General features: G+C 41.9%; 3 protein-coding genes across 3 annotated transcripts; all 3 read right to left on the reverse strand.

Annotated features, from left to right (window-relative positions):
* Window positions 1–9931: 9931 nt before the first annotated feature.
* Window positions 9932–13152, reverse strand: LOC102107861 (interleukin-8). The gene is made up of 4 exons (XM_005531743.3): window positions 13021–13152; window positions 12106–12241; window positions 11276–11359; window positions 9932–10748 (listed from the first exon to the last, which is right to left on the reverse strand). The coding sequence occupies exons 1-4, from the start codon at window positions 13079–13081 to the stop codon at window positions 10718–10720; spliced, it is 312 nt and encodes a 103-aa protein (XP_005531800.2). The 5' UTR covers window positions 13082–13152; the 3' UTR covers window positions 9932–10717.
* A 5412-nt stretch (window positions 13153–18564) lies between these two features.
* LOC102111480 (interleukin-8-like) lies at window positions 18565–21422 on the reverse strand. Its single transcript, XM_005531763.3, has 4 exons — window positions 21283–21422; window positions 20516–20654; window positions 19474–19557; window positions 18565–18865 (listed from the first exon to the last, which is right to left on the reverse strand). Exons 1-4 carry the CDS (start codon window positions 21344–21346, stop codon window positions 18766–18768), a joined length of 387 nt encoding a protein of 128 aa, XP_005531820.1. The 5' UTR covers window positions 21347–21422; the 3' UTR covers window positions 18565–18765.
* Window positions 21423–23897: 2475 nt separating this feature from the next.
* Window positions 23898–26174, reverse strand: LOC102108052 (interleukin-8-like). The gene is made up of 4 exons (XM_005531744.3): window positions 26106–26174; window positions 25797–25932; window positions 24943–25026; window positions 23898–24363 (listed from the first exon to the last, which is right to left on the reverse strand). Exons 1-4 carry the CDS (start codon window positions 26167–26169, stop codon window positions 24333–24335), a joined length of 315 nt encoding a protein of 104 aa, XP_005531801.1. The 5' UTR covers window positions 26170–26174; the 3' UTR covers window positions 23898–24332.
* Window positions 26175–27162: the final 988 nt, after the last annotated feature.

Genomic DNA, 27162 nt, shown 5'->3' on the forward strand with positions numbered 1-27162 from the left:
GTGAGGGCTCTCCGTTAGCTTTCGGGGTACAGGGCGTTGAGCCAAAGGGGAGTTTGGAATTTGGTTCTGGAGCTTGTCTTGCTGCCTGACCGTGTGCCGCCACACTCTCTTATTCAGTGGGCATTGCTCCCCTGAGCACCCCTTTCTTCACCCAGCTTTTGAAAACCGGAAATCTTTTTTTTTTTTCTGCAACTAGGAGACCCTCAGGTTTCCATACCTACACTGCTCTACTGAAAGCCTTCTGTTCCACTCCTCTGCACACATAGGTCACTCTCTTTTTCTTCATTTCTGTCCAGGCATTTTGCTGAACTCTGTTATAAAGGAGCAAAATAGCAGTTTACTGTGAACTTTTAATGAACATGAGATGCAACTAAAGTTTAGAAAACTTTAGTTACATATAGGTTTAGATCAGTTATGGTCAGCACACTTTCTTTTGTATTAATTTTTAGTAAGAAATATAATATTTCACTTTATTTGTCTTGTTTTGGGGATTGTTTGGGGTTTTTGTAGCCGACCTGTTTTCCTCCTCAGATGTTTGTGAACATGAGTGGGATTCAGCACATTAATTTGTTCCAGGGTCAGGCTGCTGTGTCTCTTCCCTCATCTGCCTGAATGCAGATTAGATTAGATGTGCTGTCTCAAAACAAAACCAAACAGATAAGGTACAGCATGAAAAGCAGTCATGGCAAGGGATTAGGTAGATTGCAAGCTGAAAGGACATAAAGACTCTCCTTCCTGGGCTCCATCATCTACAGCTCAGCTGCTTCATGCAGCTGCTGGCTTAGTCCCTCAGATCAGCCCTGGGGGAGATTGCATGTCACAAGCAAATGGTGACTGCCCCATGTTATCAGGAAATACCTAATGACTAATCTGGACCCCTTTCCAGATGCAGCTTGGTAACAGCATCCTTGGAAGCAGTTGGCTTTTAACTTGGTCTTAAGAGGAAGTTACATGGTCAGTTTAGGGGCAGGCACTGGTTAGAGACCTTCACTGGGATCCCTTGAGATCATGGAGGTGGAATTACCATTCCCTCCGTGTTACAGCCACGCAAGTCTTGGACTGCACAATCCCCATATGGTGGTCCCAAGGAAGTGCCATGTTCCTGGCAGGAAGAAGGATCTGCCCAGCTGCAGCAAGCTGAGGCAATAAGCAGGTGGGATGATGCACAGATAATCTGCTCCAGGTCATTGCAGCTGTGGCTGGCAGATCCAGCTCTGAATGGATGTGGGGAGCAGATCACTCATTGTCACTCATGCACAGTCAGATCACACACTGTGCTTGGACAGTACACATGAGTAAGGACAGTTTACGTGACAGCTCCTGGCTTTATGCTTGCATGACTGCTCACTAGAACTGACCCATCAGACTCATTCCACAGCAGTTACTGCTGAGGAAATTCCACAGGTCTCCTGGGGCCTGGAGTGTGAGACTGTTTTTAGACATGGAGCAGCAATGTGTGAAACTCTGTGGCCAGCTCTCCCTCAGAGCCGTGTGCCAAGAAGAGCAGCAGCCAGGTCATGGACACCGTGCAGTGCATCAGATGGTGCAGAGCTTGGTCCTCTGAGTCAGTACTTGCACAAGCAGGCCTGGAACAAGGGAAATGGGAGTCTCTGGGACTATTTCAACATGCAAGACCATCTGCCTGGGCAAGGCTTTGTACCTGCAGACTTGATATTGCACCTAGCTCCCTTCTGTGGGAATGTGAGTGAGGTCTCTTTGGTCCAGATGACAGCAACAGCAAGGCTGACCTGGGGAGGAACTCTCTTGAATTGCACCCTTTTCCCTGTCTCCCTTCACCACCTTTGTCAAAATTCCTTTAGCAAGTATGGAAAAGACAGGGAGCAGACAGCATCACTTTGGACAGCTGAGTTTTTCCCTGCCCACCGCCCTATCTCTTTCATTATGGAAAAGTTTGCCATGCACTGGGTGCAGGTGGTACAGATTCCAGTCATGGAATGGGTTGGATTGGAAGGGGACCTTGAAGATCCTCTTGAACTAAATTAAAATTAGTTATTGTGAGTGGTGGTGTCAGTGTAGCCGGGACAGAACTGACCACAGTGTTTGTATTTGCCTCACTCAAGTTCCCATTCAAGTCACCCACGTCTTTAGCAGAAGCTGCTGTGTGAAGATAGACCAGGATTCTGTGATTCTGTCAAATCTCTGTGTCCTTAGCGTGGGTCTTGGGGTTACTGGGACACAGAAAGCAGTCCCAGCTCAGGCAGGCCCTGAGTAGGTACATGAAGAGAATAAACCCATGGCTCTGTCACCTTCAAGTTATCCAGTCCTTAATTCATCACTTGCAGGAAGTGATTTGGCTCCTTTGTTGCAGACTCTGGCTGTGTGCCTTTCCACAGCAGGTATTTATTTGGCTTGGCACCTGTAGTGGGAGCCATTCACTGGCAGCAGGCCGAGGAGAGCTACAAGATAATTAAACAAGGGATGTCTCACTTCAACAAGTGAGGACTTCTCTTACGTGCATGAGAATTACTTTGGAGCATGTGTCCCAGACACAAATGTAAGGTGAACTTTTATCATGGCCTAGAAACCATTTAACATGGCCAGTCTCTGAAGGAGCAGTATTATTTCCTCCAGAGTTTTGATAAGGAACAATTTGTGTTCTGATCTGTAAAATGTCAAGTCACTGCTACCTAGTACTGTCTAAAGTCAGAGGGTATATACTGCTGATATCCTCTCATCTTCACTATCTTCACTATGTCTTATATATGTTGGTTTTTTTTTACCTATACCACTATGTTTCATAGTATTCCCTGGCTATGATGAGTTGATGTGAATCCTCCTGTGGATCCAGCTCTATCATGAAGTTCAAACATATTTGCTGGAGGCAGTAACCAGATTTCAAGCTACAGTTCTGTGCAAAGTACGTTTTGTATCTATCAGATGTTTTATTTCCTTCAATTTCCCTGTGTGTTTCTCAAGGTTTGAAATGTTTCCAGCCCGTATGCCCTTGAAAATAATACCAGAAGATGTAAGAAGTGTCCTGTTGTTCAGCTTGTGTCATGGAGAATCCCCACTCCGTTTTGCCAGCTGTATCGTGACACACCTCTGTGTGTGCTGTGTGCTCATTTCTCTAATACCTTTTGAGATGTGAAAATTCACATTTAAAATAATGATCTATAGCAAATGGTGCTCAGTATCTTCCTGCCTGCCTTCCTGCACCTTCAGCTAACTTGAACATTCAGGAACCCTTAGGTCTTTTTGTTTCCCTTCCACAGGGTTAGAAGTTCTTCACCTGTGCCCACTGCTGGGAATCAGAGCGTGAACGCACACGCACACTGTTGATAGATAAAAGGAATGTGTTTGTATTACTCAGGCATTACCTTGGCAAATAGAATGGCTTGGCTCTGAAATCCATGTGTTTGGCCATCATTTCTCTGTTTTTCAGTTTCAGGTGCCAGCTTACCTTTTCTGAGATCATTGATGGCACTGCAGGGACTGTAGTTTCAGTCACCTTGCTTAGTGGGACTCCTGGACATATAATTCCCAAAAAGTGAGTAGCTGGTGGTGGACTCATTGCTTCTGGTATTTTACACCTAACACATAAGGACAGGAGGGGCTTTATTTTGAGTTTGGAACCCAATTGTTTAAGCAATTTGTTCTTGCCTCTGCTGAGGAGGAAGAATCTTGAGGCTTTTTAGTGGCAGGCATGATCCCGGACAAAGATTACGACGGTGTGACTCCTTCCACCCCCACACAGTTGTTCAGTTGATAATCATTTGAGGTCATCACAGCTTCTAAAAGGCAGGAAGAGCTCCTCCTGAACTTAGCAGCAGCAGAAAATACTCTTCATCCTATGAACTGCCTGCAGGCTTTTGCCCTTGGATCTGTGTGAATTTCAGGAGCACCCCTTTACTCAGCACACTGAGGGATTGCTTGCTCTGGGCTCTTAGGTCCTGCAGACAGGTTTTGTGCTTGCTGGGGCACATCCTGGTTGTATGGTTTGCACATGAGTTCAGGTATAACTGTATTGAATTCTGGTTTTGACATCTGACAGCAGGACTTAAACCTTTCCAGAGGGTCGCACAGATTTGATACAGTGTAATCTATCCATTTTACATTTATTTACACTTATTTACAGCGTATCCTCTAACAGCTAACTGTTGCTCCCGTGGTATTACCCAAGCATGGGAGAAGTGAAATAGAATCACTGATACGCTGCCAGCAGTGGATAGAAATACCTGGGCCTCCCAGGGAACATGACCAAGAGATTGATTTTAAAAAACAGGGGTTTTTTTTTCAGTTTGAAAATGTAAATCCATGTTTTCAGTTCAAGCTGAACAGCTCATATGCAGTAAAATACAGTTCCCCTACCAGGACATCGTTAACTATGGTGAAGCCTTTATTTCCCATGGGGACCCCTCAAAGAAGCTGTGCAAACAAATTCCTCCCATCCTTATGCTTTTAGCCTGATAGAAAAAGATTTCAGTCAACTTGGAAATAAGCTGCTTGGAAATAAATACATAATTTTTTATTTTTTTTTTCCATCTGCAGATAGTTGGAAGTAAAGAAAATATGAGTCTCTTATAAAAGGAACTATTCATCCCCCCAAAAAACCTAGTCCGAGGCCCTAAAATCAGCATTCCCCCCAACATGGCTTAAGGCAATTTCAGTTTTCAGACTCAATGGAGTTGAGTAATTTTTGGGAGTGTGCTTTGGATAGTTGTGGTCTTTTGGTTAAAGCGATGGCATCACTCGGAAAACAGTGACACGAGACATCTGACCACAAGAAAATGGGAACACTCATTGGCATCATCGCTAAATCTTTGAATTCTTCTCTCATGACACCCAGGCTTTAATCCTGTCTGTTCCTTTCATTGGCTATGTGGCAATGAAGGAAAAACGAAGACCTCATAGTGGACTTCCACCCTTGGAGATGCCGAAGCTGCCATCTCAGGGAACACTTCCTTACAGCCCTTTGAGTGCCACACGCAGGTTCTGTCTCCAGGGCATCTGGACTCTGCAGTAAAATGAATTGGATTGTTCCTGGCAACAAAAAATGACTGCTATCTGCTGAAAGGAAGGAAAGATAATACCTATGAATTTGCTTAAACATTACTGATTTATCCAAAATCGCCTACAAAGCAGCAAGAGGGACAAGTGTCCTTTCAGCTTGTTATAGGGACGTGTCTAGAGAAGGAGGTGTTTTGAGGAAACATGCTGATGACATTTTTTGTAAATGTGATTAGCACTGGGTTTACTGTCAGTGGTTATCTTCCCCATTATCTTGCCTTTCTTTCTTTGTTTTCTTCCTTTTTTTAAATTTCCAGGTGGTGTGACTCCAAATTGGTTCAATACATGCAGGCTACAGGACTATGCCAACACACTGTGCTAAAAGTTATGGCAACAAACATGAGCAAAGCATTTTTTCTGTCTTAAGAACTAAGAAATTAAAATTGCTAGTGAGTGCTGCTGTCAGGAGTAAACTAAGGTGGCAGGAGAGAGTAAACAAGCTAGGAGCATTCTATGGAACACAGGCTACTGAAAAAATGCAACATTTGATTGAACTGAAATTCAACATTTTTACCTTTGGTTTTCTTCTAAACAGTGAAAGTGCCCATAAAATGAAATTGATCAGGACATTGACTGAAAAGAACAATTTTGCTTAGCTCCAAATACTCTTTTGATGTGAGCTAAGATTAGTTTAATTTAGATGAACTTTACCCTTAGGGCTTGAAACAAGTTTAAATTTGACAAAATCATTGCTTTCTAATGAGGTTTTTTTTGGTTTGCTCAAATCCTCATTTTTCTAGGGGAGCATTGAACACTGTCCAGTGTTCCAACACCAGCAGACTTTGCATCTGGATGGCCCTGGCTTGTATTCCTGGTACGCACCATTTGAAACAAACTGTACAAGGTATTTTTCATGCATTTTCTTCTTCTTTTTTTAATAGTCATTTTAGGATCAGAAGACACTGCATGCTCTTCCTCATCCTTTCCTCCAAGCAGGAATAGTATTGTGAGAACTTTTCGACATGGAAATGACACAGGTCAGGTGTGTGCAGGTAGATTGACGGCTCTTCCCCATGTTCCTTCCTCAGCTGAGTCTCCTGCTGACTTAGGTGAAAGATCTGTGTATGCAAAAACCACTTGGGTTTTCCTTGGTGATGACAAGGAGTGGGTGAAGCTGCAGTGTTCAATACGAACCAGCCACAGCAAAGCCTGTTTTCTTTGGCTCTTCTCCTTGAGGTTGCCATCATGGTGAGCAGTGCTTGCGTAAATTTCTTTTGCAGAATGACGGGCTTTGCTGTCAGAGGTGAGGTACCAAGCAGAGAAGAAAGCAGAAAATGAGGAGCTGATGGAATTTTGACTACAGGGATATGGTAAGTCAGCAAGGGGGTGTCTATTGGCTTGGTTATTGGTCTGCTGCTGGCAGCATCTGGCTCAGCAATGAATCAGCCAGGTAGCAGTGCATTCCTTTATTGGTTATTGGTAAGTCAAACACAGAGCTTTCACAGAGTCAGGTTTTTTGACAAGTCACATGCTCTTCACTGTTTGTACTGAGTGCATAAGTGCCTTTCACACAGAGGTCTGACACCTGCATGGACAAACTCTTACTTTTCAGTAAGAGCAAGAGATGGCAGGGGGCGTTTCAAATTCTGCTCCTTGGTCCTTTTCTGGGCTTACTATATCTTGCTTCTCCTTTACTTTTTACTTTTGCAAAAGCCTGACCAAAGGGAGAACAGGAGTCCCTCCTCTGTTGCTCATGATTATCTGCTGCTGTGGCAGGTGGCTGTGCTTTTCTGGGTACCTGCGAATAGCTGCTGGCTTTCAGTTAGAAACCTTGCCTTTAACCACACTGCAATTGTTTCATCTGTGCCTCTGCTTTGGCCCCCCACATTAGTTCATTCTCACATTCTCACAGTCTCATTCTTATTCCTTCACAAAATTCTGCATCATGTAAAAAGAAACCCCTTCAGTCCATGCTCTCACTCTCATGTCCTGTCTCACTGTTCATGAAATCTGCCACTGATGCTTTAGACACACTTCACACACACACTTGAAATGGTATTTCAAGCTTTTGCAATTTTATTGATATTTTGCTTTTAGCACAACAGTTGAATTCTGATTCTCCTGTCTGCTTGCAAACTCATAAAAAGTTGGAAACAGAAGAAGAAAAGAAGAATTGTCAGTATTTTTGAAGTCTCCTTATTTCTGTGCAGACATGTAATATACATCTTTAATAAAAAAATCAGGCTAAGAGGGTGGACTTTTCTTCTTCATTTGCTTCTCTTATGAGCTATGAAGCTTTCATCATTCTGGAAAATTATTGCAAGGAAAAAAAGCTAGAAATCATGAATCTTAGAAGTGCAGTGTAAATGTTACTTCAGTGCTTAAAAATTATTTTTGGGGTTCTGGCATTTTGTATTTAGCTGAGTCAGAAAAGCTGCTTAACTCTCCTTCTCAAGAGCTGAAGGCTCCTTTGGAGGAAATTTGATTAACTGGGTCCAAACATGCTCTCAAGCCACTTGCCTAACAACTTCTTAATTCCACAGATTTTTACAGGGTGTCTATGTATGAAAAAGGATTTCTGCAAAGGATAAAAAGATTAGATTTTCCTCAGTTCACCCATCCTCTTAGTAAGGAATAGGAGAAATGGACAGACTGATACTGGAATTGCTAATGCCCACTCTGGGTGATGCAGTCCTGCTTCACACTTCTGCTAGTGTCTTTGGTTGAGTCGGTGGAGATGGGATCTGGGAAACCTACTGCAACCCTTTCCTTTCGAACATATATTGTCCTTGTGACTTTGAGCTTCCCTGGAATAAAGTAATTGGACCCATTAGAGGGTGATGCTTGTTAAAATAAATGGTATTTCATAAGGATGAAAAGTTACTCAGCATAGCTAAGTTGAAATCTGCTTGCAGAAAGTTGTAGAGACACTGCTGCCTGTTTCATGGAAGGGTAGAGGAAACAGTGTCAGTGAGCCTGTTTATAACTATAACCTTCCAGATTCTTCCGCAGAGTCTCCCTCTCCAGAATTCCACAGGAATTGTGAAGCAGTCTTTGCAATGACTGGCACCAATGACTGTTCCTAGAAGTATTTTAACTGCAGGTAATACTAAAGTAAATTTTCATTACAGTTTTCAACAGCAGAAATCTCAGGCTTATTTTTATAGGTGGCAAAATTTTTGTTTCACTTGTGCGCACACAAACAAAATGCCTGTGTGCTGACCCCAAAGTTTCCATGGCAGTTTGTGTAATTTCCAAAGGATCCATTTCCTGTAGAGTTGCTCATGATATCTCGTTCTAAACAAGAATAAATGCCTGAAACCTATCTGCAATATAAAGTCCGTCCTATGCAAGATTTTCCTGGGGAAAATAGGGTTTTCCCTTGTTGTGTGCTAAGAACATAAGAAAAGCAACCATTTTAGAATGGGAAGCATCAAAAGCAGGTAAAGCATGGATTATGTGTTTGTCACCTAACACAAAACCAGGATGTTTGTGTTAGCCAATATTATGTTTATGTTAGCCAATATTCAGCACAGACAGAAGCTGAGGCCAAGAAACTCATGTCTGTATTCTCCGTTCTTCTAAGAAGTGTTTTTCAGGGACTTTCCAGTATTTCTTCCTATGACTTCCTCTATAGTTTGCAGTGTTTATACATTAGAGAGAAATATACTTCCATTATTACAAGGACAGCAACCACAGAAACTCGAGGGGACAAATTGCAGTTCTCCATACAGGAGCAGGACTCCAGCAACCAGGCATGGGAAGGGGAGTTTGAGAATAGGGAAATGACAGGAGGTCATTTCTTGGGCAGTTGGTAGCTGCCACTTCTCCTGCCCCCCAAATGAACCTGTTGGTGGAAGAAGGAAACAAAAGTGGTTTGAAAGGAAGGTGAAGTAAGGGGCCAAGAGAACAGCAGAGGACAGAAAGGATATGTAAACACCTCTGCTGCATTTCGTTACGTGGAGTGCACTGAAATGAAAGGAAGGTGATGAATGCGCACGGCAGCTGTAAAGTGGAATGGTCTTCTCACAGTCCTGTAGAAGGACAGTTTAGACACTAAATGAAGTGACCAAGGGGAGCAGAGACTTTCATGAGATTGGGAAAAGGAGGAGATGGACAAGAGCACGTAGCTAGCTGCAGTGAGATCTCAGGGTCCATCCTTTCACTGTGGTGCAAATGTCCTGACCCTTAATCACGGCTGCCTGCTGTGTTACACAGACATGCACATGTACGCACACAGACGCTGACTGCACAGTCTGCATGTTTGCAATGTGTGCACTTCTCCCCCGTGGCTTCTGCAGTCCCTTCTGCTGTTTTATTAATATCTAGATTGTAGAGAAAAGTGAAATAAAAATGTGCAGCCCTTAAACAAAGACTTATACTCTAGTTAAAAGCCTTTAAACGTATGCCCTTTTCTCTCTTATTCCCTGTTTCCTTCTGGAAGATTTTTAAGAGAGGCAGGCATCATGTGGTCAATACCCTGCATTTCAGGGATCAGAATAGGAAACAGTTTTTACACCAGGACAAGTACTTGCTCTTTGGGTGTCCAAAGTAAAGGTCGCAAGTCCCCATTTCAGTGGTCAGATAGTGAGTGGCCTTTTGTTGTAATAAAAAATTACAGCTGTGGGGCTGAAGTGGACACTTAGTGTTTAGGCAGCTGGGGGTAAAACTCCTTTATCTGCAAGGGAATTAAAGAAGGGGCCTTGCCGCAGAGCCCACCAGTCCCCATGGATTTGGAACAGCCTGAAAAGAGGAGAGTGAGCCATTTACCCTACCCTAAGAGTCTGTTAGTGTAGTTGGGAGTGCCAGGTTACCATAACAGGGGGAGTTATGGTACCATGGATTAAAAAATTTTCTTTTCAGTTTCAGAAATCAGGCTGGCAAAAATGAAGCCAAATTTTCCAATAAAACAAATGAAAATTTAAAAGATCAAACACATAACAAAAAAAAAAATTATATATAAAACTTTTAATAGTACATTTATAGGAATAATTGCACTCTCACAATCAAACTCTAATTTATGTAAAATGCAGTTTTTTTCCATTAGCTGATGCAGTAGCTAATTAAAAATGCGATCAAGTACAGAGTAATAAGATTGTGAATATTTCTCCAGAAATTAATAGCAGGAATGAAAAACCCAGTAGAAATTAAATAAATTATAATTATTTTCTGTCTTACATAGAAAGTGGTCAATAAATAAACTTATAAATACCACGGAAATCAAAATACATAAATACCAAATACAGTCTTACACATTCTGTAGGTTAGGTTTCTCAAGTTAGACATTACAGTTCACAGTCTGGCCACAGGCTGACCGTGCTTCAGAAAGCTGTTGTTGACACAACATACTGGTGCACTCCAGGGGAGCAGGAGGATTCATCAGTTTGCTGGTGAAATAGCAAAATGATCAGGCTTAGTGTAAATAAGCTGTGCTGCAGGTGCATTGCACCTCACTGCATATGCTTGGCTCAAGTGGCTGCCAAGGGTTCTCAATCTCCTTCGGCAAACCACTCTTCCTTCAGTGCCGTGGGCAGCATGTCCCATGGACAACACTGACCATTGTGAAAGACTTCCTTAAATACACACGGTTAAATAAATAGATAAATAAATAAAAGCTTCCATAATTAACATGGTAACACCGATGCAGGATGTGGAAGATGGTGCACTGCTTGAATGATGCTCTTCCCAAACATTTCCCTTGACAGAGGAGCAGAAGCAGTTCCTGGATTTTTTTCTGTCCCGGTGTTTCTTAGACAGGAGAGTCAGAATTTTGTTGAGCCCTGTTAAGAGGTGAGGGAAGAGGATAATTTAAAAGAAGGTTCAAGACACCACTCCTTACCATTGCACTAACAATTTTGGATGCAGGGTCTCCTTCCAGTTGTCTGTGCTACCTTGAAGCACAGGGAGAATTGGCAACTACTGAAATCCCAGCGTGTGCATGTCTGGTGCCCAGCTGGGAAAACTCTACATGTCTGCTCCCAGCTGGGAGCTTCTGGGGTTACTCACAGCAAGAAACTCATTAGCTCAAAATTAGCAAGTAAGGGGAAGGTGACTTTTTAAAGCCTTTTTTTTCCAAGGGAGACAAACACTCCTATGCTTCCCTTTCGTACTGACATAGCAGCTTGAGCAAGGACCCTGAAGCACAGTCGGAATAACTAAGACTGATCCTATAATTAAGCAGGAAGCTTCTCTGTTCTTTAACTGTGATTAAGAAAGAATGGGAACTATTACTATGGAATCCTACAAACTGGCTTTTTCTGGGAGGTTTGCCACTCAGCTGCCCAGAGAGAGAGGGAATGGGACTTACTTGGCCAGAATTGCCTTTACAATCAGCTGTACCCAGGGAACAGTGGGCTCCAAGCACACCTCTCTGCCGTCCTTCAGAGTAGCTCTGCAAAACAGGGAATAAAGAAAAGTCAGGAAATTACTACACAGATTTGTTTCACTCACAGAACGTGATCTGGCATTTTTAGATCACGTAGCATAAATTCATCCCAACTAGGTTAGACTTGGCTGTTTTACTTTGTGTGTTACACAGCTGAGGAGACCTGAACTATCCAGAATTGTGTGAGTCTCTGTGTCTGCTCTCAAAGCAGTCACACATTCCCAAAAATCCCTCTATATATGAATACTTGCTTTGGATTTGTTTATTCTACTAAAGCTTTCTTACACAATGATTGAAACTGTGAAACAATGGTGAAAAGGTGTTTGAGCAGAATAAGGATTTTAACATTTTAGTGCCTTTGTGCTGTTCAGACCAGGCTAGGTTGGTTCATTGTTTCACTAAATCTGCTTGTTGGAATTTAGTTTTTGTCCTTGAGTCTGCCTGCCTATTAAATGCAGGATTCAAACTACATCATTACCTTGTGTACTAAGAGCTGACAAGTCCATGAAATTCACGTTCTACTACTAAGAATGCTTAATATGTCCCCTGACAGATAAACAGTGATCATTTCAGGAGTATATAAGGTCATGGAGATGCTGGAAAACATGGTGTTGCACTTGAAACCATCTCTCCCAAAATAAAAACCAAGTCTGACTGCATGAGTTCAGCATGCTGACTGTGGTACATGTGAAGCCTAAAAGCCCAGCAGCAGTGCAGGGGAAGAGGAAGGAACCTCTTGCAGAGCTACTTACATGACTTCAACATTCTTGCAGTGGGGGCCGCTCTGTGTCAGCTTCACATCTTGAATGGATTTCGGGGGAATGAACCTGGAATGAGTGGCTATGCACTGGCACCGGAGCTCCGTTCCCATCCTTGCCAGGGTCCTACCTGTGAGCAGAAAAGGCAGATCGGGGTTTGACAGGTGCTCTGATGGTCAGTGTATCAGACATAAAGCACAGCTGTTCTTTTGTCACAACATTCTCACTTAAAACATTGCATTTGTCCAAGCTGCCTAAATCCTCATGTTATAGGGAGGGTTACTTAGGTTGCAGGGGAGCTGATGCCCAAGCATATTGGAAACTAAATTAACAAATCTTTTAAAACTGAACCCACATATTTTGTGGTTACTAACCCTACCGACTACACGGTATGGTTAATTGCATTGCTTTAATATCTGTTTCAAAAAATGTGGCCACTCTGCAAAAGACAGAGCCCTGCATTTGTTCATTAATTGGAGGTTTGCCCATGTTTCTGTGTTCTTATTGCTTGCTCTCCCTTTCCCACTTTGTATTACTTGCTTGAGGTGGCATGACCACCAAGCGACAAACATGATAAACTGTTATTTGTGTGGGAAGGGAGAGATACATTAAAATACTTCAGATCAAAAATCTTTCTCTTAACCACAGAAGAACCTCTGTAGCCACATACACTGCAATTAAAACAGAAACAAATGCAAACTGCATCCTTAAAATTTTTCCCACAAGATGTCAGTAGCTCTTCAGTCCAAGGTCTACAATGATAGATTTCTGACTGAAAAGAGGTGCTGAAAATCTCTCAAAAGAGGCTAATTCAGTGAGACAAATAGAAAGCTACTCTGCAAGGACAAGCAGCTCAGTTGATGTCTCAGCAAAACTGCAGCCAAGGGGACTTTGGGAAGCTTTACTTACCTTGAGACACAGCTGCTGAGATCAGGAAAAGAGCCAGGATAGCTACGAGTTTGCCATTCATGGTTGGACAGGAGTTTTTCGCTGGGTTGTTTAGGTCTAGTTCTGTGATCACGAGTCCCAAAGGATCGCTGATTCCTGCTGTGTGTGAGGATTGTTGATTCCTGCTTATATACAGTTTTGTGCCCAGCCTCTGTACTCTGCTGGCATGGAGATTGCGTTAGAGGAATTTCCCAGTTGCAGTAAAAATGAGTCACATGACTGTTGTGAAACTTCTTCCTAGATGACGAGGAATTATTCTGCAGATAGTGATACAATGTATTCATTTATTAAAATATATCTATGATAGTCACACATTCCAATTATTCCAATAGACTTGTAAGTTTTGTGCTTTTTCTAAAGCATATCCTTGTTCAATAATACAACTTCAGAACGGATTCAATTACATTTATGTTATCACTTATTATTTTCTTCAATGTTACAACTGTTCTTCGTAGATATTTCAGGTCTATACTTGAGATACTGAATTTCTTACTCCCACTTACAGTGACAGCTTCTGCTTACCTGTTATAAGCTACCAGAGTGGAATTCAGGCAGTGCTGAAATTACTGAGAAGCTCTTTACTAGGTTGGGATTTTACCTCAGCATTATTTTGGCATAGAAGGTTTTCTTTTTAGTTATTTTTTTTCCTCTGTTCAAGGAGCATGACACAAAGTAAATTCATCACTAATTCTTTGTGACTAGTAAAGAATTGACTCTGCAGTATTCAAAGCTTTCTGTGGAAAGCAGACGTTGAATTCTGAATGGATTTGAAAATCATACCTGTACTTTTCATGTTACACATGAAATGTGTATTATTGATAATGATATGTTTATCATAATGAATGATAAACAGAGGAAGCTTTATATGCAAACTAAACAGCATGACCTGCTGGACACAACTGATTTTGTTTCCTCCATTAAGTCCAGACATTTTTAATGTCTTTTCTGAAATCTTTTTCAGTGATAGCAACCCTAGGTCCTAGCAAAGGAACACAAGAGTCCTGGCACTGTACAGACTTTTCTGTTGGAGAACCTTGTTGAGTGATTGCTGAGCTTTTATTTGCTGTGGCTGGAGATAATACCTTGCAAGGGAGACAGTTCCAAGGGAAGATGGGCTCCAATGCTGAACTTTTGCTTAAATTAAGATCTGTATTTTTAAACCCAGCTGGAATGTGTGTGATTAGGAGAAAGCCTTCTGTTTCAGTGCAGTAAAAGCATCACCCTTTTGACATGATGATTTTTGCTGCTTGTTGTCTTCAGACTCAAAGCTTTGTGGTTTTGGGACCTGTGGATGGAACGAGGCCCTTCTCCCCAAATCTGGGGACTTCATAAAAACTCAATCATCTTTAGCATGTAAAGCATTGCAATTTATTTACCGTTAGAATGGAATAGTTTGCCCATAATTTATTCTAGTTTCCTGTGTACCACTTGTCATTAACTTGATAAAAGGAACTTGTTGATAAAAATTCATTTGTTTACCATTGGTTTGTGGGCTGTCCCAGGAAAAGATCCAGCAGCTTTGTCTCTCCTACCTGATACTGAGTTGACAAAAGATGCTGATTCTGACTCCTGGCTGTGCTGCTCATCAGCTGTGTCTCCTAGAGAACTTCAATGAAAAATACGTGTAGTTCTCTGAAGCTGTGAGCCAGGAGAGGGTTCTGCTAGGAACTTAAGGTTATGTTTTATTGCTTATGTTCTATTATGATGTATATGTTGTGTTATATTAATGTATGGTTTCACTGGTGCCAGGTTATAGATGCTGGAGTTTTAACCAGCTCATTTGGAAAGGTTTGCTGTTTTTTTTCCTTCTGATTTCTCTCTGTGTCTCCACAAATGTATGCACACACGCAGAGGTTAAATAAGTATTTGATTAGAGATCCCACTTTTCTTAGTTACTATTTGCAGCCTTATTACATAATTTTGCTGTGTGCTGAAATGTTATTAATACCTGAGGAAAAAAGAGAGAATTCCCCTTCAAATCCCCAAGTGAAATCAGTGAGTGCTTGTGCTCCTGACCACCAGGCTCAGCTATTTCCTACGTCTGGCAGTAACGGATCCAGAGAAATCCCCAGGGCAGAAATGAAGCCAAGAGCCTGCTTCACCTATGATGGGCCCTGCCCCTGAACTAAGAGTGAGTATCTGTCTAAAAGAGCAGGATGTTTGTAATGGAATATAAATCCCTGCACTTTTCTACCAATGTTACAGTTTCATTGGGACTGTGTGAAGTGGGAGTGAGAGAGACAACTGAGGCATGAAAACGTCAAGGCATGAGATCAAGCCCAAAGGCCTGGCACTCCTAAGCTGCATTTCTGGGAGTGCCATGTTTTGCCCAAGTTCTCCCTACATCCCTTAAACACTGAGCCCAGGATCTTGTCCAGGCTTTTGTCATGGGAACTGCAAATCCATGATGGGATTCTGGCAGCTTGTTTTCCTGCCAGCTATCAGAGATGACTTGTGCAAATGGAATTGCTGCTCCTTTTGAAGGATGGCGTCACTGAGTGGGCTGATACTGCTGCGAGCAGAGACCTTCCATGCTAAACTCTGTAACAACCACGCTGGCAGTGAACAAGACAACACTTACACAACAGCCTGGTTACTGAAAGACTGTTAAAAAGGAAGCAAATACCTCCTGTGCCCATGTTCTAAGGCAGGATATAGCTTGTGTTCTCCATGTTGCAGGATGGAAACTAGTGGTTTGTCATGACTCATCACCTTGTCTAATGAGCACAAAAGTTAAAAGGGCATCCTTTAGGATCTTGACTGCAATCCATTAATCTTTGGATGTAGCAAAGGATGCCCCTACACCGGGGACACACTAAGGGGAATTCAGCTGGACTGAGGCCGAGCTTCACTCCATGACTGGTCTGAGTCGCTCCAGGTCCAGAGGAATGCTCCAGCTCCTGGGTTGATAATGTTACTCTGAGAAAATTACAAATCTGTCTTGTTTTAGACAAATTCCACCCTCTTCCCTGAGAAGCTGTGCACACAAGACCCAGAGGCCCAGGAGGCAAAGCTTTTGCTGGAATGAAGGTTCAGCCTGCCTTTCAACTCCTGCCTCCTGTGTGTCCCCTGTTCCAGCTACTCTTGTACCCAGGGAAAATCTCACTCTGTCTTCTGAAACCACCTCCCTTTCCCCACAAGGGCCTTGGCATTCAGCTGCCATCTACTTGAGCTGCAGAGAGCTGAAGGGACAAATACAGGAGCTGGGAAATAATCGCTTCCGCTGCTCAGAAGCTGTGCCCAGTGTTGTGCAAACACTTGTGGAAGTCTGCAATGAGGCAAAGCTTAGGGAACAGACACGTAAAAGGCAAAATATCTGCTAGACATCAGAATTGCTATAGGAGGAAGTTACAGCAAGGAGAGGAGAAAGGCTTAGGTCAGCTTGTGGGGTTTTTCAAACTTTGGTGTTTAAATATAGATGATTATGTGGCCTTAGTCAGATCACAGCAAGTGCTGGACTTTCCTGAATCCCTCTGGAATCACAAAGTAGCAGTACAGCTTTTAAGCTGATTTGCCTTTTAATGCATGTATTTATAAAAACAGCAGTATGTTACTGCATATTTATTTTGGATACATATTTCAGCTCTGCTTGTAAAGACTCAATTCTGTATCGTAGCTTCCACTTTAAAAATTGTTGTGGATTAAATGAAATGTTTCATTCACTCCAACTGAATATGAAAATGTATTGAAAATATTAATAGAAGGTATCAAGTAATATTAGAAAAGGATGCATTAATATTACCTGTACTGTTAACATAAAATACTAGAAAATCTTAACAAATATACATACTACAAATAAAATTTATCTACCTGGTATGAACAGAAGAGATACTAAGTCCACCTAGAGAATTGTTAGGCAGCAGCACCTGGTCTTTACCTGCTCTATAAAGCTGCATTTATTGCTTACTTGCATTTGCCTCTCATCAGCTCAGCCAGAAGCATTTTGAGTATTCAGGTAAGACCTGGAAGTGGCAGGAGGAAACACATGGTAAGTTTTAAAAAGTTCATGCTAGGAACTTCTGATTAAATTAGGAGCGGTCAGTGGCCATAACACACATCACACCTTCATCTCTGTCTCTTGTAAGTGAGATCTGTTTGGCATAAAAGCTGTAATGAGTAAATTTGATGATCCAATGGATCTCAAGCTGATGGGCAGGTCAAATCTGGCTGCTCACCAAAACCTGCTGGTGCAGCAGCAGGAAGGAACAGTGGATTTGTTCAGTCAACTCATGGATTCAGATCTGAGTCCAGAGCTGCTTTGGTCAGGGGGCTGCTGGGGGTCAAACTTCAAACCCCACCTCCCACCCTGGGGCTCACAAGACTGAACCCCACAGGGCACTCATGGCAATTTTGAGTCCTCCATCACCCTCACCGTGTGTGTCTAATAAATCAGTGGGAATTGGCACATTAACATTAATGTTTAGCCATAAAAGCATTCCCTTGGACTCTGGAAAAACAACACAGGATAAATATGTAAGCTGCAAAATCCTTTTGTAAAACAAAAAAATGTGGTCTCTTAGTGTGTCAGATAAAACATGGTGCTCATAATGCCAAGATCACAGGTTCAATCCCCATATTGGCCTTTCCTGTCAGAGTTGGACTTGATGATCCCTATGGGTCCCTTCCAACTCAGACTAATCTGTGAACTAACATGAGAGAAAAAAATTGACCTAATACTTTCTGTTCTATTGAAATAAATAATGTGTTATTTTCTTCAGAAATATGACTTTGAAACTTCTCTTGATATATATGTATATATGTGTCTCCCTGTCTGCATCTTCCTGTCTGTGAGTGGAAACTGCAGCACAACAAATAGAGGTAACACAGGTGAGGTAGTCTCCCTATTTTTAGCTGCTCTCTTCCGAAAGCCGTGAGCTCCCAGTCTTTACCCTGAGGCTTACACTGACTTGCAACTGTTGATGAGACCGGAGGTAGTTTAGGTATCAGCCCGTGCTTGCTGGCACCTTCCTTACACCCAGTCAAATACCATTTAGCTAAAGTCACTTATGAACACTCTTCATTCCCTGTTCTGATATTCTTATCATACACCCAGCATCGTCCCCAGATCTCTCTCCTGTGTGCTGATGGTCAGCCTAGAGTGTTTTACTTCTGTAATTTTACTTCTATGATTTATAATTTTAAATTACTTCTGTATTTTTTTTTTCCTATGTCAATCACTTCGGCTACTTCCTGCAGGGAATTTCCCCTGCTAGTTTTTTGCTTAATCAGTGAGTCTTCTAAGGTCCTTCTGCAGTTCTTTATAGATGAGCCTCATTATTTCCAGTGTTTAGTGAGGGCTGTGAAAGGGTTTCAGAAAGGCAGTTTGACTCTACCTGTGAGACCTGCCACATCCACAGTCTTGTTTTCACCTTCAAACAACTGCAACGAGTGTGTGAGAGATCACTTCCTTCAAAGCTACAGATGCTTCCTTATGTGTTTATTTATGTGTTTGCTAATTGTATCCATTCTGTTTCTGCTTTAAGTAAGGACTACTTAGAGGGTAACTCATTTCATCTTGTTTATTCTCATCCCTACAACACTTAAACACTTTCATTAACCTTGAACTCCTTGATCTATGACAGACAGGAGTTTAGAGAGAGCAACAGCAAAGAAAATAAGATGAATCAGCAACCATCTCATGGAAAGAAAAATAATCAACTGTAGTAATGTAGCAGAGGGGCATTCTCATCAGAAATGATGGCATTCTCAGCAGCAATGTTTTCTCTCATTTCCTATGCTTGCAGAAATCCAAGGTTTATTCTTCCTTGACTTTTCTTTGACTGGTGACTCAACATTGTCCCTGGCCCTGTAATTAGATTAAGTATAAAGCAAATTCAGAAATTAATTTAAAAGACAATTACTATTTATATACAAGTTAAGGGAGAGCAATAAGTGCTCAGGAATCATTAATGACTTATTTTTACTCTACCAACTAATTGAGATTTGTGCAAAGAAAAAAAAAACCAAGAAACAAAACCCAAAACCGTTCCTGCATGAACTGCTCCAACAGAAAGAACTTCTGTCTGCCTGTGTGCAAAGTAGGGATTTGACTGTCCTTGTCCACAGCAGTGAAAGCTCTTGGAAATGCCAGCTGCATGTCTGAATTATACCCAGGAAGGGGAAGTGAGTCTTTGAGACCTTGATTTTCGGAAGTGTCAAATACATGAAATGTGTTGCCTCTCAGCAGAGATTTAGGGGCATTATAGCCATGGCCTTTTGGGTGGTTTATCACACCAGGAGGATATCAAAGGAAACAATTTCACGCCTCAGGCATGTAGAAATATTGCTTTAGAGAGAACTGATGGAAGGAATTACTAATGTCTGAAGAGGGTAGACATTTGCATGCCATGAATTTAAGTAGCCCTCTAAACTGAGCTTTTAAGTGCAGGTGTTCTAGGAAAGGAAACAACTTACCTGGCCAGCAGAGCCTTTACGGTGAGCTGGATCCAGGGCGCAGCGGGTTCCACGCACACTTCCCTGCCATCTTTCAGCGTAGCTCTGCCAAGAAAGGAGCAGAGAAGTTAAGGCCAGGTGTGTCCCCCACTCTTCTAATGGCTGGAAATTTCTCTTAGCCAGTAGATGAAGGACCTTTTTGGTTTTGTCTTAGGTGTTTGGGGAATTTTATGAATGATGTCAATACAGGTGTTTATGCTGCAATCTTATAATGAGCCTAATGAATTTTCTATTTGGTTTCAGTTCCCTATCTGGCCATGCTTTGGCAGACCTTTCAGGAACTTAATTATCTTGCAAAGTACTTTATTTAACTAAACCTGGCTTAAATTACCAATTCCTAGTGAGGTGGAACGGAGTGCCATGCAGTGCTACACAGAGGGTGTCATTGTACAACCACTATTTGCTTAAGAAAGCGTAGGGAAAGCACAAAAGCCTGACAGAGCCCTTCTGTTTACTGACTGCACTGGTCTGCTTCTGTGATTAGTTCCAGGAGTGGTTTTAAACAAAGCTTACCGTATTCTTTTATTTTGTACCCACGTGAAGCATAATCCATATTTCCTCACTTCTCAAACAGGGAAATGCTCCATGTGCAATTCTGACACGGGAAATAACTTGGGGCCTTTCAGACTTTGCAACATGCAGGCCAAGTCAGAGGAAATGGTTTTAATTCATGTCAAGAGGATCAAGTTCGTATCTTTGATTGATTCTTCATTGTCTAAGTTATTAATTGTGCCCTGTGTTGTGCAAACCTAATTCTCCCCTCTAATGATGTTTGTAAGTAAGATAACAGTAGAAAGAGATATAAAATACTGTCTGGAAGCTGCTTGTAACGCTGTCTGGGAATTAGCTTATTCCTTTGGATATAAGGTCTCTCCTGATACTTGATGTCTCTGAGGCTTTGCTAGGGACTCCTGCCACTCAAAATACATAAGTAAATAGGACGAGAAGTGTTGAGTCGGTTCCTCCTGTAGGAAGCAAGATGCTGTTTAGGAAAAGTGCTTACATGATTTCCACATTTTTGCAGTGAGGTCCTCTTCGGCTTAATCTCACATCCTGAATAGTCTTGGGAGGGATGAACTTGGAATGTGTGCTTATGCACTGGCATTGGGAGCCTCTTTCATCTGTCTTCTCCAGGGCCTTACCTGTGGAGCAAAACTCTGTTATGTCTAGGTACATGAACAGTCTCTTTATTTGCTCCCCTGAAGCAAGCTGCATTCCCTCCTGTAGTCTCATTCTTGTTCCTCTGACACTCTGATTTGCTGGATGCTGAGATAAAATTAACTGCATCTGCACAACACAGCATTTTCAGAGCTGTTGGTGTGCAGGCGCATTTGAATTTACACTTGGATTGCTAAGTTTCTGCCATGATCATCTGCTCATATTCTTTATTCTTTATTGCAAACGGGATAATTCTTGCTCATCAACCTGCCTACCAAGAAGGATAAAATTGTAATTTTTGAAAGAAGAGCCATATGGACATATTTTAGGGGAAAAGGTCCTGTTTTAGTTCCAACACTTATTAAAATCTAGAGAAAAGCATATACTGTGGCATAGGAATAAACTAATTTCTAGACAGAAGCATGTTTTACTCCTGGAAACATCCACAGCATCCTAACAGGTACAAATGATCCTTTTTACTCCTGAATGACAGTTTACTGAAGATGTACTTCTCTTGCAAAAAGCCATCAAGGACGTAACGCAAGCCCGCTTGAATTTGCGTGTGTGTACTTATTAATTTCTTCCATGAGTTTAAAGAAATAATTTTCTTACCTTCTGACCCTGCCATTGAGACCAAGTAGAGAACCAAAGTGACAGCAACAGATTTGCCATCCATTGCTGCGCACGTTTTCTTCTTGACAGAGGTCCCGCTCTGGTGCTGTTTCCCATCGGGTTTTATACCTGAAAGGTGCGCTCCCAGCAGCCTGAGTGCTGAGAGGTGGGTTCTGCACATGCAGGTTTCCTAACACATGAGAGCGTTGCACAAGAAATCCAAACCTCTGTGCAGCCCATCGGGTGGCACTTCAAATTTCCCTGGCTTTTGCTGCTGTGTATTTTCAATTATTCTTGAAATTGTTATTGTTATCCATCACTTTCTGTTTGCGCTTCTTCAAGGGATATTGGCTTTAGCTGGCAATGCTAAGCTTGCATTTGGAAATCCATACAGCATTGCCAGACATCCCTCTGAGCCAAAAAGGGACCTTCTCCCCACTCTGTGAATATGGATTTTTTGTTCAGCTCTTCGCATCATGCTTAAGTGTCTCGTGCAAAAACATTTACCCAGCATAATGACAAGAATTCTTCGTCCCAATCTTACACACTTTATTTTGATATGAATCCGACAAAGTTATTTAGTCAGCGTCTTATGAAGATAAGACACAACTAGTTTCTCTTGTTCTTGAAAGGATTTAGTCTTTTTCAGTTTGGCTAAAGGGATTTAGATGCTTTATTCTGTACTGAAAAGTCTCTCTAGTCATTAAGCAGGAAATGATGAGCTTAAAAAGGACTGAGTGACATTGCCACCAAAGTCACTTTAAGCTCCTCTGAAACTTTCATCTGTTCAGAATATGAAAGGAGAAAGTATCTGGCAGTAAGGGCTGTAATGATACATGGTTAAAATAAGCCCTTAAGAAGTTGCTTGTTTTTCTTTCTAAGCTCGTGCATTTAGAATAATCACAGGTGTTAAAGGCAGTAGATAAACATGTCATAAGCCTCTTCTAGACAAGGAAGAAGTCTGGTGAAGGTAGACACCAAGTTGGAAGAGCCACAGCACTTCTAGCAGTCTCCAAGAGCACTGAAACACATTTCTGGAAGCATGAGGATGGTTGTTGTATTTCTAAGGAAGGTGTTTTGTGGCTGCACACGGAACAGAGATGTGATATGTTATCATTTCTACCCTTGGAATCACATCTAACCAAAGAGCCTACAGAGAGGATGGTGCAGATGCCCTGCCCGGGGTCCTACAAGTGCATCTGCTTTGGGCCATTTTGGATACAAAAACTGATGGGAAAAGCGCTTTGGTGGCCATGGTTCAGCTCCCAGTAACTTGACTGGGATTCTGCTGGTGGCAAAGGTTACGTGTTATCTGTATTACACTAAATGTAAAGGACTGATGCCAGTCCTTTGGGATACACCCTTACTTTTATGGTTGTGCAGATAGAGTGGTCCTTCCCAACCTCTCCCCACTCTTGGCTGATACTTGCAACATCCTCACCTCCAAATTGCATCTCTGAAAGAAGGTAGCTTATAAAAATCCCTCAGGAAGCAGGAAGGCTTATACTTGTAAGACAAGTCTGAACAAAACCTGTCTCCTTGAGAAACTTTGACTCCTTCCCATATGAGGTCTGGCAGGCTGTGCGGTGGGGCAGGGAGCAAAGTGTGGTCAGAATAGTTGTCCTCTTGCACAAGAACTTGCTCAAACACTGCCAAAACACCCCTTATGTCTTGCACCATGAGCAAACATGAACTGATTGTGCAGACCATGGAGTGGCTCCTTGTTGGAAAAGGCCAAACCTAAACAAATATCAAAATATTTGCTCGACTTGCCCTCTTGTCAAGTGTTCGCTGCTCAAATTTCAACATTCCTTTGTAAATTGCTGTGCTACAGGTAGATGTGAGGCCATATAAATGGAGCTCTCTTTCTTAGGATTTCTTCTGGTGTGGTCCTCCCTCCTGACTGGAATTAGGGAGGATGCTCTGTGACTTCCTTAATGTTTATCAGATTTCCCTGTTTATTTAAGTTAACCAAACCCTTGTTCGTTGCCTTGTTCTCAGCTGCCGTGCTGTCAGAGCACCACACTGCTATGGCCTTGCAATTTCTGTGACTAACCAGTATTTGTTCATTATTAGCTGGGAGTTTTATCGTCCAGACTTCTGAAAACACTGAGTCTGAGACAAGAAAAGAGGAAGAAAGTAGATAACTTCCATAATTCCTCTGATTCTGAATTATCTACACTTTACAGAGGCAACAATTTGCTGTTTTAATTTGCTGTCCCACACAACTCAGATCCCCACGTTGCCCTTCTGGGAACCCATTATGTGATACAAACTGAAACTTCCTCTATTTTTCAGTTTGCTGTTCCAACAAAAAAATGAATAACTAACAATATTGAAGTGAAAACAATTTCAATGAGCATTTATTAGGTATGTAAACATAAAAATCTTCAATAAATAAATAAAAATAAATAAATAAATAAATAAATAAATAAATAAATAAATAAATGTTTTATAAATAAGTAAAGTTCTTTTTTCTAGCCAAAAGACGGCATTCAAATATATGCTTATACCTTCACAACACTACATTCACAATAAATAATATCTGGAAAATGATGACACAGAACTTGATGTATCTGAATTTTGACAAGTTAATTCTGGGAGCTCCCCTCTTCAGCCAGTTGCCCGCTGTAAGTGGCAGTGATCCAGAAGTTAGCTGTCCATGCTTTGCAGGGGAGGTTATTGCTGGTCTTTTCCTAAACTGTTAGCAAAAAGGGAAGGAGTCATTTAGTGAAAGCTCTGCTGGGCACACACTGCACTGTTCCAGCAGTTTTTAGCAAAAATTATTCCAGAATCATCTCCATATTCCTTCACAAGACACTTTTTCTGCCTTCTTGTTGACGTGGCAGTGGTTTCTTTCCTACATAATGAGACCTTTTTAAAAGACTAAAAACACTCTTGTCAACTAACTACAAACTGGGGAATACATCTTCTGAACGCTGTGACAATGTGAATGCAGGAGGTGAGAAGAGGTGAGCTGTCAGAAGCTGGGTGAGTGTCTTCCCTGTTTTTGCCTTGGTGGAGGAGTTAGGACATTTTTCTTCTTTGTTTTAGGACACTGTCTCAGATTTGCTGTTGGCCCTGGAAAGAAAAGATGGAAAAGGAAGCTATTAAAAATCAGCCATACAAAAGGTAAGACTTGCTGGTGTCAGCTGAAACCCACCACTTCGTGCTTCTGTGCCCAAGCCCCTGAAAAGCCGTGACAGAACCCAAGGGACACTGGCACATCATAACATTCCCAAAAGGATTCAATAGCAGTGAATTTCCATAATTTGATGCTTCACTTGACAATTGAAGCCTGATTTTCCTCTCGCTTATCTGCATGCCATTAGTTTAAAAAAACTGATTGCTGCTTTCTACCATTGCAAGCATGAGAAAACCAGTTAATGCTTGGGTTTTCTGAGCAGTTGTGCTGCAGGTTTTCAAAATGCTTGTGCAGAAGGTAACCTTGCCAGACATGTGTGGCACAGGAAGGCTTCAATAGCTAATGCTGTAATTAAGGCTCAAAGCAATCACAGCGTTTGTCACAATTAGTGAACACAAAAGGTAATAACTGCCTGAGGAGACAGAATTTTGGAGCACTTCTGTCCGTCCTGTTTGGTAGTTCAATTAAAATACCGGTTTTTAATAAGCTGTGCTTATTGAGGAGAAATTACTCACTTGTCCAGAATTGCCTTGATGATCAGCTTCACCCAGGGAGCAGTGGGCTCCAGGCACACTTCTCTGCCATCTCTTAGGGTAGCTCTGCAACAGGGAAGAAAGGAAGGGAAAAGGGCAATTTAGTGAAATCCAAGGCAATGCCACCTTTCTCTCATAACATCATTCTAGGCATGCACTGACGTGTTCCACTTTAAGCTGTATGAACTGAGGTTGTAGCCTAATATAAAGGGATCTTTTTCATTGTAGTGAAAAAGTATCTCCTCATATCTGTTTGTTTGTTGCATTAAACCATCTGCAGGACTCTCCCACTTTTCAAAACTGCTTTTTTTCCCCGACTGGCTTTGTATTTGAGTCCGTCTTTCACTGAAGAGTTAAATCTTTCCATCTCAATTCAGAAATTGTACTGCCCAGTTCATGGGAATTTGGTTACTTACAGTAAAATTCTGGAATGCAACTGGAATGAGTCGTATGCTAATGGTAGTTTTTTTCATTGACTTGAGTAGAAGTGTGACAATTTTTTTGACCTAGCCCTTAAAAATTATCTTTTGATCTCTTGCTCAGCATTGCTCCATGCATTTTCACAAGCCACTAGATTTCAGTATTTTAGAAAGTTATTTGCTGCCTGATGACTGTGAATTTAGGTCAAAATATTGCACGTGTTTAACAAGTAGAGATTGGCAAAACAGCACACAGTTTACAACACGTAGCACATCGTCTGCAGGAGCAGGGAATGTTGCTGTTCTGCTTTCTGAGCAGCTGCTTCTGCCAGCTATCACAAAAAAAATAAAAAAAAAAAAGCAAAATCTGCTTCCTTCTTGTTAAGTAATCAGGAAGCTTTTGCAATGTACACTTACATGACTTCAACATTCTTGCAGTGAGGTCCGCTGGGGGTGAGGTTCACGTTTTGGATGAACTTGGGATGGATGAACTTGGAATGGGTGCTTATGCACTGGCACCGGAGTTCAATGGCCGAGCGTGGCACTGCCTCAGCTGGAAAACAAAAAAAGGTGAGGCGTTTCACTATCTTCCCAGGAAGCACAACATGGGGTTTCTTGCTAACAGCATTAGGAGAGTCCTTTGGTGCACTGGTAAGAGCACAGCGTGTCCCCATCAGCATTTGCTCTGGCCATTAGACAGGAGAGATTTAGGAAGGGTTTCTTTACCTCGTGTTCCAAGCGCTGAGATGAGGAGCAGGACCAGGACAGCAGCCACAGTCTTGGCAATCATGATGCAAGAGCTTGTCTTCCTCGTGTGGCCTGGGCCTGGTTGTGTGGTGGAGTGAGCTCTGGCAGATGCTGGGGTAGAAGTGCCTGTGCTCTGGGACCGGCTGTGTTTATATCCTGCCTGGGCCAGCCGGGGCACTCCAGCATCACGGGGAGGTCACACTCACGGAAACCCACGGAAACTCCGAACCTGCGAGATGCTGCTGGGCACTGAGTCACAGGTGAGTGGGTAAGCCCCTTTCCCTTCATGACCACAGAATTGCTTCTCATCAGTAGCAAGCACTTTATGAAATAAAGACATGTAGAGTTGCCCTGTACTGAGGTGTGTGGAGTCTGAAGAGAGTTTGTAATTTCTTGGGATAATATTAATCTGCACTGGTGTCCTCCTTGTGACTTTCCACCACAGGTCAAAAGCATTTGCTCTGTGATTTCTCATCTCTGTGTCTTTGGAGTTAAATTTTAATTTTTTCCATTTTAAGACATGATAGAAGTAGGAGCCAATAATTCTGAAATTTAAAGATACGAGCTCTCGTTGTCCTTATACTCATGTACATTAAAAAACCCCCCTTTTTTATATGCTGAGATAACTTAATCAGAAATATTTCCAGTATTCTTTTGGTGAATTCAAATCCAGCTGCACTGAAATAAGCAATAGTACCACTGAGACTCTGTAGTACCATTGAGAACACACAGAATATGTAAATATGATCTGATGAGTTGCTTTGCCTGAGCTAAGGTGGATTTTGTTTCTTGAGGATGACTGCTTCTTCTAAAGCAAAAACTTCTAAGTTATTTGCTGTTTTGAATTTGGGCAAAGGAAAATTCTAAAAGCTGCTGTAGCACTCTGCTTCTGAAATAAAATGAGGCACTTGTGCAAATTTAAATTTGACCCTGTAAAGAGAAGATTTCTTCCGATTATGATGAATATAAAGAAAACTGAAGATGGAATCACAAAAAAGGATTATTCAGACAGAGTCAGAGGTGTTCAACCATTGAT

This window comes from Pseudopodoces humilis, chromosome 6 (assembly GCF_049639895.1).
Source record: "Pseudopodoces humilis isolate 2021_Gansu_Grassland_sample_001 chromosome 6, ASM4963989v1, whole genome shotgun sequence".
Taxonomy (NCBI): Eukaryota; Metazoa; Chordata; class Aves; order Passeriformes; family Paridae; genus Pseudopodoces; species Pseudopodoces humilis.

Excerpts from the sequence above, each read along its gene's own strand:
- LOC102107861 (XM_005531743.3), bottom strand. The coding sequence starts at position 13,081 with ATGAATGGCAAACTCGTAGCTATCCTGGCTCTTTTCCTGATCTCAGCA. Across the intron at positions 12,242-13,020 it reads CTCAGCAGCTGTGTCTCAAG|GTAGGACCCTGGCAAGGATG; the intron begins GTAAGTAAAGCT and ends TTCTGCTCACAG. Across the intron at positions 11,360-12,105 it reads TGCAAGAATGTTGAAGTCAT|AGCTACTCTGAAGGACGGCA; the intron begins GTAAGTAGCTCT and ends CCTGTTTTGCAG.
- LOC102111480 (XM_005531763.3), bottom strand. The coding sequence starts at position 21,346 with ATGGATGGCAAATCTGTTGCTGTCACTTTGGTTCTCTACTTGGTCTCA. Across the intron at positions 20,655-21,282 it reads CTCAATGGCAGGGTCAGAAG|GTAAGGCCCTGGAGAAGACA; the intron begins GTAAGAAAATTA and ends TTTGCTCCACAG. Across the intron at positions 18,866-19,473 it reads GTAAAGGCTCTGCTGGCCAG|GGCCAGGGACAATGTTGAGT; the intron begins GTAAGTTGTTTC and ends ATCTAATTACAG.
- LOC102108052 (XM_005531744.3), bottom strand. The coding sequence starts at position 26,169 with ATGATTGCCAAGACTGTGGCTGCTGTCCTGGTCCTGCTCCTCATCTCA. Across the intron at positions 25,027-25,796 it reads TGCAAGAATGTTGAAGTCAT|AGCTACCCTAAGAGATGGCA; the intron begins GTAAGTGTACAT and ends TCCCTGTTGCAG. Across the intron at positions 24,364-24,942 it reads ATCAAGGCAATTCTGGACAA|GGCCAACAGCAAATCTGAGA; the intron begins GTGAGTAATTTC and ends TTTTCTTTCCAG.